General features: G+C 43.6%; 2 protein-coding genes across 4 annotated transcripts; one reads left to right on the top strand and one right to left on the bottom strand.

The window, feature by feature from the left end:
* Positions 1-200: 200 nt before the first annotated feature.
* On the top strand, positions 201-10837 carry TSEN2 (tRNA splicing endonuclease subunit 2). 3 transcript variants are annotated; one of them, XM_018086266.2, is made up of 11 exons: positions 205-1029; positions 1829-1910; positions 2533-2569; positions 4638-5151; positions 5269-5289; positions 5884-5934; positions 6579-6717; positions 8368-8404; positions 9428-9539; positions 9952-10041; positions 10505-10837. In XM_018086266.2, exons 1-11 carry the CDS (start codon positions 856-858, stop codon positions 10562-10564), a joined length of 1317 nt encoding a protein of 438 aa, XP_017941755.1. In that variant the 5' UTR covers positions 205-855; the 3' UTR covers positions 10565-10837. The 3 variants fall into 3 exon arrangements, 2 of the variants coding, with proteins under 2 accessions (XP_017941755.1, XP_008926678.1); XM_008928430.3 differs by having other exon boundaries at positions 206-1029; positions 5269-5346; XR_003916375.1 differs by lacking the exon at positions 8368-8404 and having other exon boundaries at positions 201-1029; positions 5269-5346.
* A 2400-nt stretch (positions 10838-13237) lies between these two features.
* On the bottom strand, positions 13238-16947 carry MKRN2OS (MKRN2 opposite strand). The gene is made up of 2 exons (XM_029965200.1): positions 16201-16947; positions 13238-13938 (listed from the first exon to the last, which is right to left on the bottom strand). Exons 1-2 carry the CDS (start codon positions 16272-16274, stop codon positions 13692-13694), a joined length of 321 nt encoding a protein of 106 aa, XP_029821060.1. The 5' UTR covers positions 16275-16947; the 3' UTR covers positions 13238-13691.
* Positions 16948-16995: the final 48 nt, after the last annotated feature.

Genomic DNA, 16995 nt, shown 5'->3' with positions numbered 1-16995 from the left:
AGACCCCGGACAACCCCGGGCACCGCGGCAGGGCCCGCACTGGGACGGGGGTCTGGGGGTCCGCCCGTCCCGGTCGGCCCGCGGGGGCCCCGCGCTCCGGGAGCCGCAGCTCCGCCCGCGGCGCTCGGCACAGGGGCCGGTCAGGGGAGAACCCGCCCGGCCGCGGCCTCTGCAGCACCGCCCTCAGCCAGGGAATGTCCGGGCTGGGGGTACCCGCCGGTACCATCCAGAACAACCTCGGCCCTGCCCGGGCGCTCACCAGTCGCACCCTGTCCCTCAGAGCGTTGTCCGAACGCTCCCTAGGCTCAGACTGTTCAGGACACTCCGTATTCAGGCACTTGAGTGCTGTGGTTTCTGCTCTTCTGCTCATTCCTCTCCTTTATTCCTGAAGCGCTCACAGCATAACAGAAACTCACAGTTTATGTCCTGAAGTTTCCTTTGTAAACTCTTTCCTCTATGACCTTTAAGAAACCTGCAAATTGATAAATATATGAATATATATGCACAAATTTGTAGATTTATTAATATATAAAAATTATATAGATTCACAAATATACAGATGTATACTTATAAATTTTTAAAAATTATAAATCTTTTATTTGTAAGTTCTCTTTATAAACTGTTGGCTGAGAACCGTCCCCCCCGGTCTAGGGACACAGATGAACAGAGAACACCAGCAGATCAGTGCCTGTGTTTGTATGGTGTAACAGTTTCAGAATTAAACTTGTATTATGGTGGAGGATTCATTGATAATTTGTTATTGCCAGGGGAATGTTGCTGAAATATGGAAAAACACTAAACCTAAACACTAAAGCTTTTCTTTCACTTTTTAGGAGGAAATATTAACATCAGGAAATGGCAGAAGCAGTTTTTCACCCCCCAAGAAGGAAAAGAAGAGTTTTTGAGTCCTACGAGGGTCCCTTCCCTGTGGATGTGGGTGGGAAGGATTTCAGAATGTGCCAGGCTGAAATCATCAACAACAACGTGATTGTGAAGAACCCAGAGGATATTGAACAGCTCTATAACAAGGTGCTGCACCCTGTTTGCACAGTATTTTTAGTGTTTTAATTGCAGGTAAAGCATAGTACTGGTTAAAATCTGCTGCCTTTATGTTTTCCCGCACCTTCAGCCTTGTGTGATTCTCTATATCTCAATTCTTTCCTGAAATCAGTACAAAACATATATTCTGGATCAAATGTGAATAGTATTTCTTATCCAAGCAGATAAATATTTTGAATGAATCGACATTGTGACCTAAAAAACAGCTGCAAAGCCTTCATGTTTGTTAACGTCTCCTTTCAACATTTTATGTAACTTCTTAAAAGTGCTTTCTTGTTTTTAAAGCCCAGGAGGTTGGAATATTAATATTTTATAAATGCTTCTGTAATTATTTTAGCTTCAGAGTGATTTATTCCTGTGTAAAATAAGCTACATTACTCCTTTTATGCCTGAGTACCATTTCAGCACCATTCTTGTGCAGTAGTATCTCTTTGGTTTCCATCATGCGTTGTCACAGCATCAATACACAGGTGGTGTCTCCTGCATTCGTTTTGAAATGTCTGTTTGGAGATGTTGCCTGACAAATATTTAGAATTGAGGAGAAGACCAGACACCCTCCCAGTTAAACCACCATACCTGGTTAAATCTCTCAGTGCAGGGGTTTAATACTGACCAGTTACCAGCAGATAAACAAGCTCTAGGCAAAGCTTAAATGCTGCTGAATTTTAGTTGTGTTTCAGCTGGTCTTGGCAGTCCACATATTGTAATTTGGAAATAAATTCATCTGTTTGTTAAGAAATAATAAGGATATTTTCCCTTTCCTTTGCAGGGCTATTTTGGAAAAGGAATCCTTTCAAGAAGTCGGCCGGTGTTCAGCATTTCAGACCCTCTGCTGGTTGCTAAGTGGCAAGGTAAATGTCCTCTGGTAGTTCTTCACTTTTCTTCACAAGGATCTCTCTCTCCCCCTCTTTTGTGCTTGGGGAATGCCTGGGAAAAACCCAGGAACAGGAAATGTGTCATAGCTCCTCAGTGCACTCTCCTTGTCTTCCTGGGGTTGTTCCTTGGGAAGTCTGTAAGTAAAGGGATCCTTGGACTTCTCTTCAGATAACTCTCCCGGTTTTTTTGGGGTTAATCTGTAGGTTTTAGTGTCCATGAAATCATGAGGGAAGGATAGGGGAAGTTTTTAATCTGCTTGTGGCCAGTTGCATCCAGTCTGCTCTTGGTTGTTTATACTGTCATTCTTTGCTCATCTTTCCTGTGACAGTTAAGTCTCAATGGGCATCACTGGATTTTATCATATCCCTTCATCATTGTCTTTTTATGGGCTGGAGAAAAAAAGGTGTATTTAGTTGTTCTCTTGTGCAGGCTGTTACCTTTCCTGGTTCTGCTGTGTCCTTGAATACAAGTGGGACCAAAATGGCTTTGAAGACTGAGAATGGGGGTAATTGTCAGGCTGCAGATCACCCCAGTGACCAAAACCACACAAAAACATCTTTATATTGATGAAACAATGTATGTTTTTTCTTTGTACAGGTGTTAACACAAACATGCCTATAATTACATCTCAAAAGTAAGTTAATTTGCTTTAATTTATTCTTGGTGCTTTTAGGAAACATATTATTCTGTTTTACATTTTTTCTTTCTGGTTTTCAGGTTGTTGGCTGTATAAGTGATGATTTGCTTCTATTTCTTTTCTCATTATTTCATTTATAAATCACATTAGAAGAACTAGAAATAGAGGGGGATATTCAGTGTGGTTTTTCATGTAATCTTGCAGGTATTGATTGCTGAATAGAGGCCAAGACTGAGTACATGCATAGTAGGGTGGGTGATTAATCATAATAATCATAATAAACTTGTGTCTTAGCTGAGGAGGAGAAAAACAAGTTTCTGGGGTAGGCTCTTTAAAACAACTTCCAATTCCTTAAGGAATTACTGTAGCGTAAACTGAAGCAGCTCTTGAATTTTTATAATGCACTAATATTTTACTTTTTTAATATAAATTATCAATTAACATTGCTAGTTTGTCCACTTAGCAAAACAGAGTGTTGGACCACATTTTTATTTTGCTTAAATAGTGGATGAACTGTTAAGCATGTGCAGGTGGGTTACTCAGTTTGTTTCAATCTTATGATAATTTAAAAAAATTTACTTAAATTTGAAAATTAGGCTCCTTCAGTCCTCGATTTTAGATAAGAAAAACAGTATCAATATTACTGCTAGTGCTAGTACAGTTACTACTGCTCACAGAAATACTTGCCATTCTTATTAGTCTGTCTTGTGACAGCTTTATGTGCCAGCAGTGCCTCAGCATCAGTGCAAGTGTGATTATTGGTGCTCAAAAGGCATCGCGATCTGTTCTGGTAGAGATCTGGAAGTGCAAATTCCATGGTAATTAAATCATAGGACCACGAGGAGTCTGGTTTATATAACAAAGAGTACAGCACTGAATTGTACAGCTTTATTATGAGCCTTCACAGGGACTTGTGTTTGTGTTGACACGTGAAATTTGCATTTAATTATCTCTGTAGTTCTTCATTACCTGGTCTGGAATTGCTGCCTTAGGATTTTGTTCGGGAAAGTAAAGAGTATTGTCCCAGAGTTGTCCAGGTTCGAGGAAGGACAGCTGCCCTGAGGTCCCCGCAGCTGCACAGAGGGAAGATTCATGTCTTCAACTGGATATTAATGTTATTTTCCAAGAGAAAATGGGGCATGAACAGAGTGGTGTTCTTTGGGGCCCCTGAATCCAAAGGATAAGGAGAAGGGGAAACCTGTTGGTGAGAGTGCTGTTACAGTCTGGTCGGGAGCCGGTGATCTGCAGTCTTCCTCTGGATCCCACGAGTGGTTAAAAAGGTCCCAAGACTCCAAGATTATATATCCTCCAGTTCAGGCAGGAATGCTCAGTACCTCCCTCAGGGCAGGGGTTCCTTAATGGATGTGAGGACAAGATCGACTCCTATCTCGCAGGCCTCTTAGCACCTAGTTTATACCTGAGGAGTCAGGCTCTGTGTGCAGAGGGTGTAAATGGTTCATTGATAACAGTTTCTGGGAAATGGCTTGGAGGCTCTAGAATACACAGTTTTGGGTTACACCTATCCAGTGATGAACTGGTCTCAGCTGTCCTAACTAGGACAGAAAGGTACTTAGAACAGAGTTTTGAAGCTACTGCTCTCAGTTGTTATCTGTAAAATAGATGAAGTGTGTGAGAGCTCTGTATGCAAAGTCTTGTTGAATATTTTAATCCTGCAAGTTCTGCTTCCAGGACATTTTTGGGGGGATTCAGGTTTAGGGCTCCCATGGGAGAAGGGACTTTTTGCCCAGTGAGGTTCTTGCTTCTTGAAACTACACAGTCCCTTGTGTAGCCCTTGCAGGGCTCAGTAGTGGTGTTTAGGCCACACAAATTTAAAAGGCAAAACCAGAGGAGGGGAAGAATCCTGATGCTCAATGGTGTCACCTCCAAACCCCTAAAATCTGGAGCCCCATTGCACTGGGCACACTTGTGTTTGCACAGCAGTTGTTGGGGTGTGTTCAGATTTGCTTGTGAACTGTGCTGAATCCTCTGCTTTTAAGGGCCCTGTTTAAAAATGTTAATTAAAGGATGCAATGCCCTCCAAGTTCCCATTTCTCCTGTTTCCCAGGTACCAGCGACGTGTTCAGTGGGCCAGGAGTGTTTTGCAAGAGCAAGGCCTTGATGACTGCTCAGTTACTCAAATCCTTGAAAATTACACCAAACCTCTGGAGCTGACGGAGGGTGGAGCTGAACAAACCGTTAATAACAGAATGGGCCCACATAGAGAAAATGCTGAACTTTCCAGGCAACCTTCTGCAGATGCTGGCAGTGCAGGAGCCCTGAGTGCTGAGGATCAGAATGGGGGCTCCAGGAAAGCCTGTCTGGAAGGAGATGCAGGGATGGGCCCTGTGTGTGGCTCTAAGGAACAGGAACAAGGTGACTCCAGAGGGCTGGAGGAAGGGTCCTGCCAGAAGGGTGGTGCTCCTGTGCTCTGTGGCTGTGAGGGGAAGCAGAGCCCTGAGCAAAGGGCTGGGCAGGGGGGCGAGGCAAAGGAAAATGCTCCAGAATATGTGTTGGTGCAAGAGGAAGAAGAAGAAGAGAGCTTATGTCCGGAAGATGACACTGCTTGTTTACAAGGAAATGTAAGGAAAAAGAGTATCCCAATCTTTTAGAAAATCTCTAGCATCAGTGCTGTTTTCAGAATTCAGTATTTTTTCCAGTTAAAAGTTTTAATAATACAGTATTTTTTTTTCTTATAGCTTGTCAAGAAGGAGAAACTGGTATGTAGGAAAAATCCATTTAGGATTTTTGAATATTTACAGCTCAGCTTGGAAGAGGTATGTTCCAAGTACAAGTTGGTTTGCTTTTAATCTGAAAAAGTAGACATTAATCTATGTTACAACATAATTTAATACCTCTTTCTAAAGTACAAGGATCTCCTGTGTCTCCTAAGGATTTGGATTGTCTTAGTCATTAAACTCCTTTTTAATAACCTGCAAGAATTACATGATATGGTTAAAAATATTTAGGGTCCAATCCCATTTACTTTAGATGAACAATCCCACTGGCAGAGAGACCAGTGATTTAAGTGTAAAAATACCAGGAATATAACGTTTAAATAAATCCTGTTTCAGTTGTGCTGCCTCTAAATATATTAGTTTTAACACCGGGCCCCCAGGAACGTGCAGCACAGGCAGAGATGGTTTGTAGCTTGTAGATTTTTCTGCGTCTGTTGAAATGTAAAGGTCATGATCACAAGTCTCGTGGCATGAGGACTCTTGTATAAAATTAATTTGAGCCTTTGTTCTTGCATGGAACATAAGCCACAGGAAGAAACGAGATATTAGTTAAACTTACTCTGTTTATTTTTTCAGGCTTTTTTCTTGGTGTATGCTCTGGGATGTTTAAGTATTTATTATGGTGAGGTAAGAGATTGGATTAATTTTGGGTTACTGGGGATACCATTCGTCTGGATACAGTTTGGTCTGAAATTTTTAGTTAATATGGCAGTAATTTATGCTGTTAATTCTGGAGGAGGAAATACCAAACAGAGTAATTGGGAAGTTTTTCTTGTAAGTAATGGTATTTCTGTTTATGAAATACTGGTCTGAAAGTTTTAAGTTTAGCCAGACAAATATAATTAAGCAGAGTCCTTTTGTAGAGGAAGGTTTGTTGTTATAGTTTAGGCAGGAAACATGGGAAGGGCAAATAAGGGAGAAATAATACCTGAGATGGCAACATTCTTTGGAGCTTTAAGCATTAATCTCCAAGTATAACAAGCTATTGTTAATGTCATGGCAAAATAATTGAAACCTGTGCTTCTAGCTTGAGATTGATCAACCTTTCCTTTAGATAAGGGCATTGTGGGACTGATTGTGAGATGCTAAAAGCATCTCACAGAGAGCAGCAGGTTTCTGGAAGTCTTGTATTTAGGGAGTCCGTATTTCCTTGCCGGCAGCCCCCACTGTGTGCAGCAGCCTGCACTGGTTGTGCTGTGGTGTTTCTGTCTGGCTGTCCCGGTGCTCTGTGTCTGTCTGTGCAGTCCCAGTGCCCTGTGTGTGCTCTGCAGGAGCCCCTGACCATCGTGCAGCTGTGGGAGGTGTTCAGCGAGGTGAAGCCTGATTTCAAGACCACCTACATGGCCTATCACTATTTCCGCAGCAGGGGCTGGGTGCCCAAGGTGGGGCTCAAGTACGGCACCGACCTCTGTGAGTACCTCCTCACCTGGAGCATCTGCACCTCCCTTCTCCTCAGGCAGGGCAGGGCTGCAGTGCCACAGGGGAATTCAGGCACTGCAGCAGCCTCTGCCTCTTGCCCTTGGCAACAGATGTTTTTGGCTGGACTGTGGGTTGGCAGTAAAGTTGGGATGTGAGTGGAAAATCCCATCCCAGAGTCAGTAGCTGAAGAGGCAGCTTGAGAGGCCTGTTGTTTGCCTTCATGAGGTTAATAATTCCTGCAGGATTCCACTGGAATTCCCTTCCCAAGTGCTTCCGTCCCCTTCTAAACACACCCTCTACAGTGTCAATGTGACAGTCCCTACAATAACAGGTTTGAATCCAGATCCAAATTCACACAGTCCATGGATCTCATTCATCCCAGTTAATAGAAGCTGGACTTGTGCTGAACTGCTAGGACTGTTTCTCTGGGTGGTTTTTCTCGGGGCTTTTTTTGGATAGAGGGAGAATGGATTTGTTTCTTTGTTAATGGTTGGGAGTTTAATCTTACATAAATTATTAGTACTGTCCAAAATCCCTTGCTAAGTAGTTCAAGAACTACATTTAGCTCATGTGCACACAAGGGGTACAGTAAAGCCTGTCCTTTCAGGAGAATGTGCATTAAGGGAGGTATTTTTTAATGATTGCTTGCAAACCAGCAGGTGTTTTAATGCTGCTGATGTAGTTGTACATTCTGGGGGTTGTGCTGAGCTCATCCTTGAGATAGTGAGTGGCTTTGGCTGAATTCATCCTCGCTGTTCTTACACCCTGGGTTGTGGATGGGGGTTTGCTGTTGATCACCTGATGTACAGAGAAATTGATACCAGTTGGTTCACCTTTCATTTGTGTGTTGGCCTGAATTTGTTGTTTGGTCACTCACTGCCTTTGGATTTGTGCCAGGCCAAGGAAGTGGAGTAGTTTAAGGTTTGGAGGAGTTCTGCCTTAGTCCTGAGCTGTGCAGCACCTTCTTAGAGTTGGTATTACTACAGTTGGTGATAATGGATAATTTTCAAGTCATGGTTGTCATGAATGAAGTGCTGCTCATCCCCTCCTGACAGGGAAAGCTGTGTAAGAAAAGCTCTGCTAGTTAAAGAAAGTCCCCTCTTACAACCCCCTGGCAAAGGGAAGACAGGAAATGTAACCCTTTAACTCAGTGACATCAGTCCAGCTGGGAGGAGTCTTGTGTACCTTGTATGAAGAGGGACCTTTTAGAGGGTCTGGTGGGCAGTATGTAAGAACCTGTGCCTCTCCTAAAACTTGTGGAAAATACTTGTTTGGAACAGAAATGTGATGACTTACTGTCATTTTACTTGTACTCCAGTGCCTCAGCTTCTGTTGTAAATACAATGTCAAAAACATGAGTCTGTTGCAGAAAAATTCCATCCCAAACTTTTTCCCACAGCAACAGCAAACTGTCCTTTGGCTCTTCTGATTTATCTTTTACCTGCTCCACCATTTCTTTGTCTCTTCCCTCTCTCTACTCTTGCTGGAACAACTTAATTCTGAGAAGGATTCAAAAGCATTGAAGTTTTGTCTTGTGTAATTAAAACTTAGAAACCATTTGACAATATTGATTGACCCTGGTATTAAACTCTGATGGGAACTCTGTGATTATCAGACTAAGGTGTTTCTCTTCCATTTCAGTGCTGTATCGAAAAGGCCCCCCCTTCTATCATGCCAGGTTTGACATTCTTGTTTCTGTCAAATTTCTTTGTTTCAAATTAGATTTCTTTCACACATTCTCACTGCTTTAAGTACATATTCATCACTCAGAATATATTGCTGGATGTGTTCATACTGGGAATATGAAAATCCTTTTAGCAGAGGTACTAAATGACACAATTTAATTGAATTTAAGTAACAGACATTAAAAATTAGAAGTTGCAGTGAGCATATTTAACACTTGTATGATGAATGCACTCAGGAAAGTAACTTGATTTATAAGTAAATAAGTAAAACTGACTTTGGAAAAGATATGGTATGGGTAACTTAGGTAATTTGGGAGATGATATGGTTTGAAGCTGGCTCCCTGCCAAGTCTCCAAACCTTACCACAAGAAGTCCCCCCCCACCCCCCAAACCTCACGGAGAAGAGGGAGAAAAACAACCAAGAAAAACCAAAACGAGAGAGAGAGCTAAAGCAATATATATATACACATATATTTACACTTATGTTACAGTTAAATACAATTGAAATATATATACAATTTCACAAGGGAAAGGGAAGGGGGAAGGGAAAAGGAACAAAACCAAAATAAAATATATATATATCCCGATTAGTAGCCCAATATCTAGCAACTAAAAAAAGTTAGCAAAGAAATAGCTCACTGTTCTCCTTGGGACAACGGAGAGTCGCTCTGGACCGATCGCCGGCAACCTCCACCTCCCAAGGTCGGCAAGGCCTGACCAGGCCTCGCTCCCCAGCACGGCAGACCCGACAGCAGGGAACCTGCACCTCCAAGCCGCCGGGAGGAAAGAGAGCGAAGGCCTCTCCTCCTTTCTTCTTATAGTCTGGCTTACGAAAAAATCGTAGGGAATACTGGGGAAATCTGGACCCTTCCTTGGTAACAAACTGGTCACCAAGGAAGGCCCAGACCAAACTACCACAGGAGAAGAAATTTTAAAGGGATGGTAATTGTCTTTATTCATTAGCTAGTGAGGTAAAATAAATTAGTTAAAAATGTGCTGTGTGCTCTGTTGTGCAGTTACTCTGTCCTTGCTGAATTGGTGGATGATGATTTCCAAGGATCTCTCCGCAGACCTCTCAGCTGGATGTCCCTGTCTGGGCTCAACAGAACAACTGCTAATGCTTCCAAGGTCAGTGTTTAAAACAGCTTTAACATGATAACGGGACAGTTGAGCTCCCAGGAGCAGGAGTTGGAGTGAGGCTGGGAAGAGAATCCTTCTGCTGAACAACACGTTTAGTTGCCAGTGGGGAAACAAGTTTCCTTGGTTAATGTCTGTAAAGCTTATTAAAGCTTTTTACAGATGAGTTCTGTAAAGCTTATTAAAGTTCTGGTGCCTGAAGGAGTGTTAAAAGCTGTGTGAGGAACAGAAGAAAGACCTGAGGGACACTTGTTTCCTGATGCCACTTCTGTTTTTAAAGCCTTCTTCATCTACCAGGATTTTCTTTTGAACAGAGAAGCTTGTTTTCCTCTGTGCTAGAGCTTCAAGCACAGTGCTTCCATAATCCCTTTCAATTCCTGTGTGTGTTTGCTGGTTGCCACAGGAGCTGATGCTCTGCTATTTGATTAAACCCTCTGACATGACTGCAGAGGAGATGTCAAGCCCAGAGTGTATGAAGAGGATCAAGGTCCAGGTGAGTAGTTCCTGCTCTCTGTGCCATGGGTGGCTTTGCCATGGAGCAGCTCCACAGCTCCTTGGGAGAACTGTCCCTGCCTCTTTGCCTTGATTTGGATTTTTCAAGTGCAGCTGCAATAAAATAATTAGATTCCTTCATGCCCCAAGGCATGAGATGGGCATTGCAGGCTCTCTAAAAACTTCACATCTTCTGATCTAAAGTTTAATGTTGCTGTTACTGTCAATGTAAGCGTTTGCATGGGGAAACGAGGGTGCCTGTGGAGACTGCAAGGTTAATATCTGTTCAAAATGAAGGGAGAAATATGTGTGAGACCAGCTCATGTCAGGAAGAAACACAGTCATCTACTATAATTTCTCAGTGGTCACATAATACACATCAATTCTAGAGACCTAATTCCCATCCCTCACTGATTATCTGTAGCTTTGGGGTTTTTTCCATAATAATTCTGGTTTTATTTCAGGAACTGATTGTCAGTCGTTGGGTTTCTTCCCGCGAGCGCAGTGAGCAAGATGAAGCTTAACTGACTGCATAGGAAAAAGTCACTTTTTTAAAACCGCTTATTGTTGGTTTTTACCTGATCTCATGATGACCCATTGCCTCAGAACAGCTCCTGTCTACACATACAGTTGGTTTGTGTAAATGCTATTTAAAGTGAGGTGTATTGTGTTTACTGGGGACAGTGCTGTATTGGAAAACATAACTGAGCTATAGTGGTGCATATGAAGGGGAGGAAAAATTAAAGCTGTGTTCCAGTTCAAAACAGAAAATAAAAATAAAATATGAAAGTATAAAACGAGTGGTGGCTACACTGCAGTAATTAGTAACATTTAACTTTTTAAATATTAATATTTGTTGCTATTTTAAATGTTAATATTAAATAATTTTTACTTCTCTGGCAGGTGATGGCGTTAGAGCTGAATGGTCTGACTCCTGAATGTCTGCCAAATGCCTGAGCAATGAGGGATTAGACTGTTTTCTGGGAATACGTGTTCAGAGTTGGGAATTGTAAGGCTCAGCACAGGGTCCTACATTTCTTCAGAAATGAGGGCTTAAACTTGACAGTCCTCAAATTTAATGCTTAAAAACCAGCAGTAATTACAGTGAATCAAATAACCTTTTAGATTATCAGTGGTAACTTTCCTCAACCAAAACCTGACTTCATAGCCTTGAGGAAAAGGCACGAGTTTGGATTTGGGGAGAGATGTGGTTGTTGCAGTATTGATTACTGTAACATGTTGTGATTGGGTGCCTGGACGCTGGGATTTAGTGCCTTATTTTCACAATCACAGCTCACAATTGAGGAACTCTTCCCAGAATGTGCAGGGATTTTAGTGAATTCTATGGGTTAAGCACCTAACAGCACAGTGAGGTGTTGGGCACCTTTCTCCATCTGGGTAAGATGTCTTTCTTCCCTTTAAAGTAAGGGCCTCATCCTGCCCTGTGCCAGCGAGATGCCCAGCCCAGCTGAGGTCCTTTCTTCTCTTGAGGATGACTTACTGTGCAGAAAATAACAGCTTTGCTGAGCCAGTGAGAGGAACTCAGTGCCTCTAGCTTGGCAAGTGTGAGTCTCACATTCATCACTGCTTTTTTCCCTTTTATCCAGAACCTACAACAGCTTATACACTTATTTTTGTTCCTATGGCACTGGTAGCTCTCTCTGTCCTGGCCTATCATGTCATATAGCAGATGAGGATAAACTGCAGTTTGGATGGAGTGAGGAATAGGACAGTGCTGAGATTTGCTACACTAGTGCCTGCTGTTTTCTAACTTTTTTTTGCAAGATTTAATCATCTGGAAGGCAGGTTCCTAACGCTGATGTTCACTAGTGCTAAGGCACATTAGGAAAAACAAACCAGCCAACCAACCCAGCACCTGCTGAGCTGCTTTCAAGCAGAGCCAGGAGGTTTCAGTATCAACTGTGCTGCCTTTTAAGCCTTGCTGCTTCATTCAGGAATTTGAATTCCATCTAGGCTTCCCTGCTTCCCCATGCTGTTCAGGCTTTGTGAGAACACATTTGCTACAACAGTGAGGACACATCAGAGCTGGTGGCAGTGACACACTTTGTGCTGGTTTCACTCCCTGTAAAAGGGGCTTTGCCTTCTGGGCACAGGACCTTTTCCTTGTCTGGTAGAAATCGTGTCACCTCGACCTGTTCCCACCAAACACAACCCCACAATCATGTTTATTTGGGCAGTTTAGATTGTAGAGCCATGTCACAAATGCTGGAAACTCCATACAACTCAAAGTGGAAAATCTTCCTGTCTTTGCTTTCATTTAATATGACTCCTACTGGAAGGATGTAAAATGAAATGTGAATTGCACAGAAGCTTTTTCAACCTGAACAGGTGTGGAGGTGTTAGGTGTAGGAGTCAAGGTGTTTTATTTCAAGCTGCAGAGGACTGTACTTCATGTTTCAGTGCTGGTGGATCAAATAACTTAGTTGTATCATTTGCCACTGTATTTATAATTTAGCACCTAACATACAGTACTTTAATGCAGTGAGGATTCTGCCTCAGAAACAGCACACCAGGACTTGTTTGTGAGCCAAATCCTGGCTGAGGGATTGTGCTGTGCACTGGGAGGGGGTGGACAGGTCTCTAACAGCAGCAGGACAGTGCATTTCAAGCTGGTTGTCCCTACTTGTGCTGTGGGTGTTTTAAGTTTGGCACGGAGGGGGAGGCGTGCGAAGTGTGGTGTATGTGGTGTGTGCAGCTGGAGAGCACGGGGGGACAGGGTTAATGGGGTCTGTGTGTACAAAAGGGTAAACAAACCCCCAAACACTCATGAACGCTTCTCCATCTCTGAGAAAACAAGACTTGCAGCTAGACCAAAACCAGCTTACTTCATAAAAAATTAGAAGGGAAAAAAGCTGAAATTATTTTCTTAAACTATAACGTAAGTGAAGTGAAATTACACAAAGTTCTGGACTGCCCAGTTTGGAGCTCAGCATACATTCTGTGTAATGCACAACAGGTAAAAGTGCTGTTGGAGGAACTTTGTCATTTTAACTCAATTTTTTTTTTAATTCTGTAGTTTTAACTCCAAGATAAATTCTGAGGAGTCTGTTGATTATTACAACTACTAACAGATAAGACACTAAAATATCTCTTAATACTAAGCATCTGTCTTGGTTTGAAGAATAAACATGCAAAATGTAAATTGAAAACTAAATGTATCTGGCAAAGAGGCTAGATTTCTTTGTTGTTGTATTTATTAGTAATCAGAGGAAAATAACTTTGCAGGTAGTGAATCTGCATTTGGATTTCAGCAGCACAGAAGCACATATTCCCTTTTTTCATTTGTCAATAATCAAATGTGACAGAAAAAAAACATTTTGGTTTGCTATGGCTGAAGATACCATAGTTCATTTGCTAAAACCCTTAATTACACAGCAGTCTTGATTTCTGGTAGGAAGTGTCCTTGCAGAGCACACAGTGAACGTAAATAAGAAAACATTTTTGCATATGAATAGTTGCCACAGAAACTCTCTGTAATGTGTACATCATAGATACATCATTTCACTCAAATGAACAAGGTCAGTATCCTTCAGGTTAAAATTAACTGTGTTTTTAACTAATTAGATCCTGCACCTTAACCCCTGAGATCTGGAGCCTTAAGGCTTTTCCCTGTTTCCTGCTGCAGCTGATTCAGTACAGCAGCTCATCATGCTCAGCACTGCTGCTCTGTCCCCCCTCGGGCAGGGGCACGATGTAGCAGTCCCTGTGTGCCAGCTCCTGGTGCAGGGTGAGGTACCTGGAGGCTCTTCTGCTCTGGGGGAGCACGAACCTCTCTGTGAACTCCCCCTTGCTCAGGGGCTCTTTCCTCTGCCTGCTCAGGACGTGGTTGATGAAGGCCAGGGCAAATGTGTAGCAGTTGTGCTCCTGCTCGTCATACCTGGAGAAAACACCTCCTTAGGAAGAGTTACCACTGAGCCAAGAACTCCCCAGGAACCATCCCCATCTTCCCTTCATGCTGATGGTTAAATATATTCCATTCATCACCAGCTGTACTTTCCAGCCCAGGAACTCTAGGCATAAAAACTAAGAGGCTGCAAGACGTGGCAGTAATGCATTCTTATTTTCTAGACTGACTTGGCTCTTGTTAAACCTTTGCTCTTCCCTGTATTGTTCCAAACTCTTTCCTGCAGCCCCAGTGTTAATTGTGAGGCCCCACATGTGGTGGTAACGTGGAAGCTCCTTCAAACCCAGTGCCTTCCATCGCTGATGTGCTGATACAGTTGTTGGACAATGTGCCAGTCAAACCCCACTGGCAGTGATCTGTGCCAACTGTGCAAGGACAGAAATGCTAATGGAACAGGAGTGACAGCCATTTAAAATGCTTTTGCCCTTTTTTCCTCTTTCTTTAACCTACCGGCTACCCTGTCCTAGCACTTATCTGGTCACTGTCAGAATGTTCCTTGTGTTCTCCCAAATGTTTCATGTTGTCCACTAACAGCTTCAATGATTGCATTTACTCCACTCTCTCACCACACTGTGCTGCGTTTCCCCCTGTCCCTGTGTATCTGCATTTGCTCAGACTCCTGTTTGCCACCTGCCTCACCCTCAGGCTGCTCCCCTAAGTGCCTGACCCCCTGTCCCTTGTTCTCCCCAGCCCTGTGACCCATTCCTTGCCTCGTGCTCTCAGTGGCTCCATGGTCTGTGCTGTCACAGGGAGTCTCTGGGAGGATTCCCTGTCAGCCCTGGGGGTTTCTGCAAGATCTGAGGACTGTGGCTATGAAAAGTGACCCTGAGCCCAGCTCAGCAGAACTCACTCTTCTCTTCAAAGCTCTCCTGGTTTCAGGGCACCTGAAGTGACCTGTGAGCTCCTGTTCAGTAACAAAGCTCAGCTCCTCCTTTTTGGGAAGAGTGTCTTTGGATCCAGACAAGAGAGCCAGCTCCTCTCAGTCACTACAGGTGCTGTTGGTCCTGGCTGTGGCTGCAGTTCTTTGCAGCTGTTCTACACTGTCCTCCAGTAAATGACAAGCAATCAAGAAAATCAGAACTAGGCTCAGCCTGAACCCAGAGTTGTTACAGGATTAGTTTAGTGCAGTTCCTGTCCATTGAAAACCAGAGGAGTTAATTAAAAGAGTTTTCAGCAGTTCAGTGGTTACTGGTCTAGTTGTGGAAAAAGTAGGTCACTGTGTCAGGAGATAGTAGAAAAGTGAAGAAAAGCTCGTAGAAGAGATGAAAACATCTGTCTGCCTTCTGCCAGTGAGGTTTTTTGACACCAAGCCAATTTTAGTATTCCTGTTAAGGCACTGGGAATTGTAAAAGTAACACAAATCCTGCTGGTTTTACAAGTCCTGTAAACATCTAAAAATTCTATTCCAAATCAAAGTCTTCCATCTCCTGGTCTGGGGAGATGATGGATGAGGTCTGATATTTATAGTCAGCATGTACAGAATTGCTAAAAAATGCTTTTGATTTGGTGGTGGGGGTTTCTTTTCTATTATGGTTCTGTGAAGTGACACACCCCCAGCGCCCAGGCAGGCTGTGTGTTACTTGGGCTGTTCCCAGGGACAGTCCCAGGGCTTTCCCTGGAGAGCTGCCGTGTGGGGATGTGACAGGGCATGTCTGACCTGGGCATTCACTTCAGGGCTGCATATTCTTGGTGGGACACACCAGCTTATTTCAAAGGGTGAGGACACCTTTCTGTATTTGCCCATCCAGAGCAATGTTATGGACCAGGTGGAAGAGCTGGAAATGAGCCTGCTGCCCATTTCTCACCACTGACAACCAGAATGTCACCTGGGTGTCAGATCTGGGCAAGAATCCCAGTGTGGTCAGCTTTTAAATGCAAATACACCTAAAACTGCAGAAACCTTGAAAAATAATCCCAGAATGGCACCTGGCCCTTTGTACTGAGCAGCAGGTAGGTGATGTTTCATTAAACTGGGGGTTTCATGCAAAATTCCCTGAAATAAACTCGTTTTAGAGCTTTCATGTTCCAGCACATAAGTTTGTACTTAAGACTGAAGAATGCTGTGTTTAGCCAGGCCAGGGAGGTTCAGGACAGGCTGACAGGGTTGTCCAGCCTTGGAAAGGTGTGTTCTGAAGGAGCACAAGGCTCTGGATGACCCACAAGCCCCCCGGGGTCCAGCCCCATTTATCATCCCAGACTAAAAACTCCATTACACCCACATTTCAAGCCACATACCTGTGAGGAAGCCAGGCCTCTCCCTCAGAAAATTCCTCCAGGAGGTTGTCCCACTGCTGCAGGAGCTCCACCATGTGTGGCTGGACCAGGGGGATGCAGATGCACTGCTCCCACCCCGAGTGGGCCCTGTGCACACCCTCCTGGTCATAGTTGTACACCACCCCTGCAACACATAACAGGCTGGCACTGCACAAACAGCCTTTTGGGGGTTATGTTTTGGGATGAAAGCTATGAATTTTCCATAATCCTGTTCTTTCTTAGGCTGGTTACATCACAGCTTCCCATCAGTGCCCAGTAGGAACTGCAGGCCCGGCTTCCAAAAACTTGCTCTGAGTTTCAGATGCCTTTTGGTAACAAGAGCAACTTAAGCACAACCAGACTTCATTTTTAACCCCCAAATTAGACCATCTTTATATTAATTAAACACCTGAGGTGACATTTTGCAGGCTGGGCCTACTCTGCGGATAACCCAGTAGGATTTTTAACGTGGCTTTTAAAATGTTTGTTTTTAATTAGGGGTATTTTTAGAACTACCAAAAACCATATTTAATTCATTGTAACTTCTTTAAAGTAGGCCTGGCTTTTCCTTTCCCTGTGTCGGGGTGGAAGGCACCTGTCCATTCCATCCAGTGCCATGTGGAATGTGGGATATGACTTTCACTGGAGCTGTGTCTGCTGCAAGGTGGGATAGATGCTCGGACTCGGGATGTTTCCAGGATCTCCGTGACCCTCTCCTGGAGGAGCCCAGCAGAGCTCCCAGCTCTGGTCCCTGCAGCCCCCCCAGGGCTTCTCAGC

Source organism: Manacus vitellinus, unplaced genomic scaffold (assembly GCF_001715985.3).
Source record: "Manacus vitellinus isolate BGI_N305 unplaced genomic scaffold, ASM171598v3 scaffold_91_pilon, whole genome shotgun sequence".
Classification (NCBI taxonomy): domain Eukaryota; kingdom Metazoa; phylum Chordata; class Aves; order Passeriformes; family Pipridae; genus Manacus; species Manacus vitellinus.
Note: the sequence above shows the minus strand (reverse complement) of the source record. Positions and strands in the feature narration are given on the sequence as shown.

Excerpts from the sequence above, each read along its gene's own strand:
- TSEN2 (XM_008928430.3), top strand. The coding sequence starts at position 856 with ATGGCAGAAGCAGTTTTTCACCCCCCAAGAAGGAAAAGAAGAGTTTTT. Across the intron at positions 1,030-1,828 it reads TTGAACAGCTCTATAACAAG|GGCTATTTTGGAAAAGGAAT; the intron begins GTGCTGCACCCT and ends TTTCCTTTGCAG. Across the intron at positions 2,570-4,637 it reads CCTATAATTACATCTCAAAA|GTACCAGCGACGTGTTCAGT; the intron begins GTAAGTTAATTT and ends CCTGTTTCCCAG.
- MKRN2OS (XM_029965200.1), bottom strand. The coding sequence starts at position 16,274 with ATGGTGGAGCTCCTGCAGCAGTGGGACAACCTCCTGGAGGAATTTTCT. Across the intron at positions 13,939-16,200 it reads GAGGCCTGGCTTCCTCACAG|GTATGACGAGCAGGAGCACA; the intron begins GTATGTGGCTTG and ends TGTTTTCTCCAG.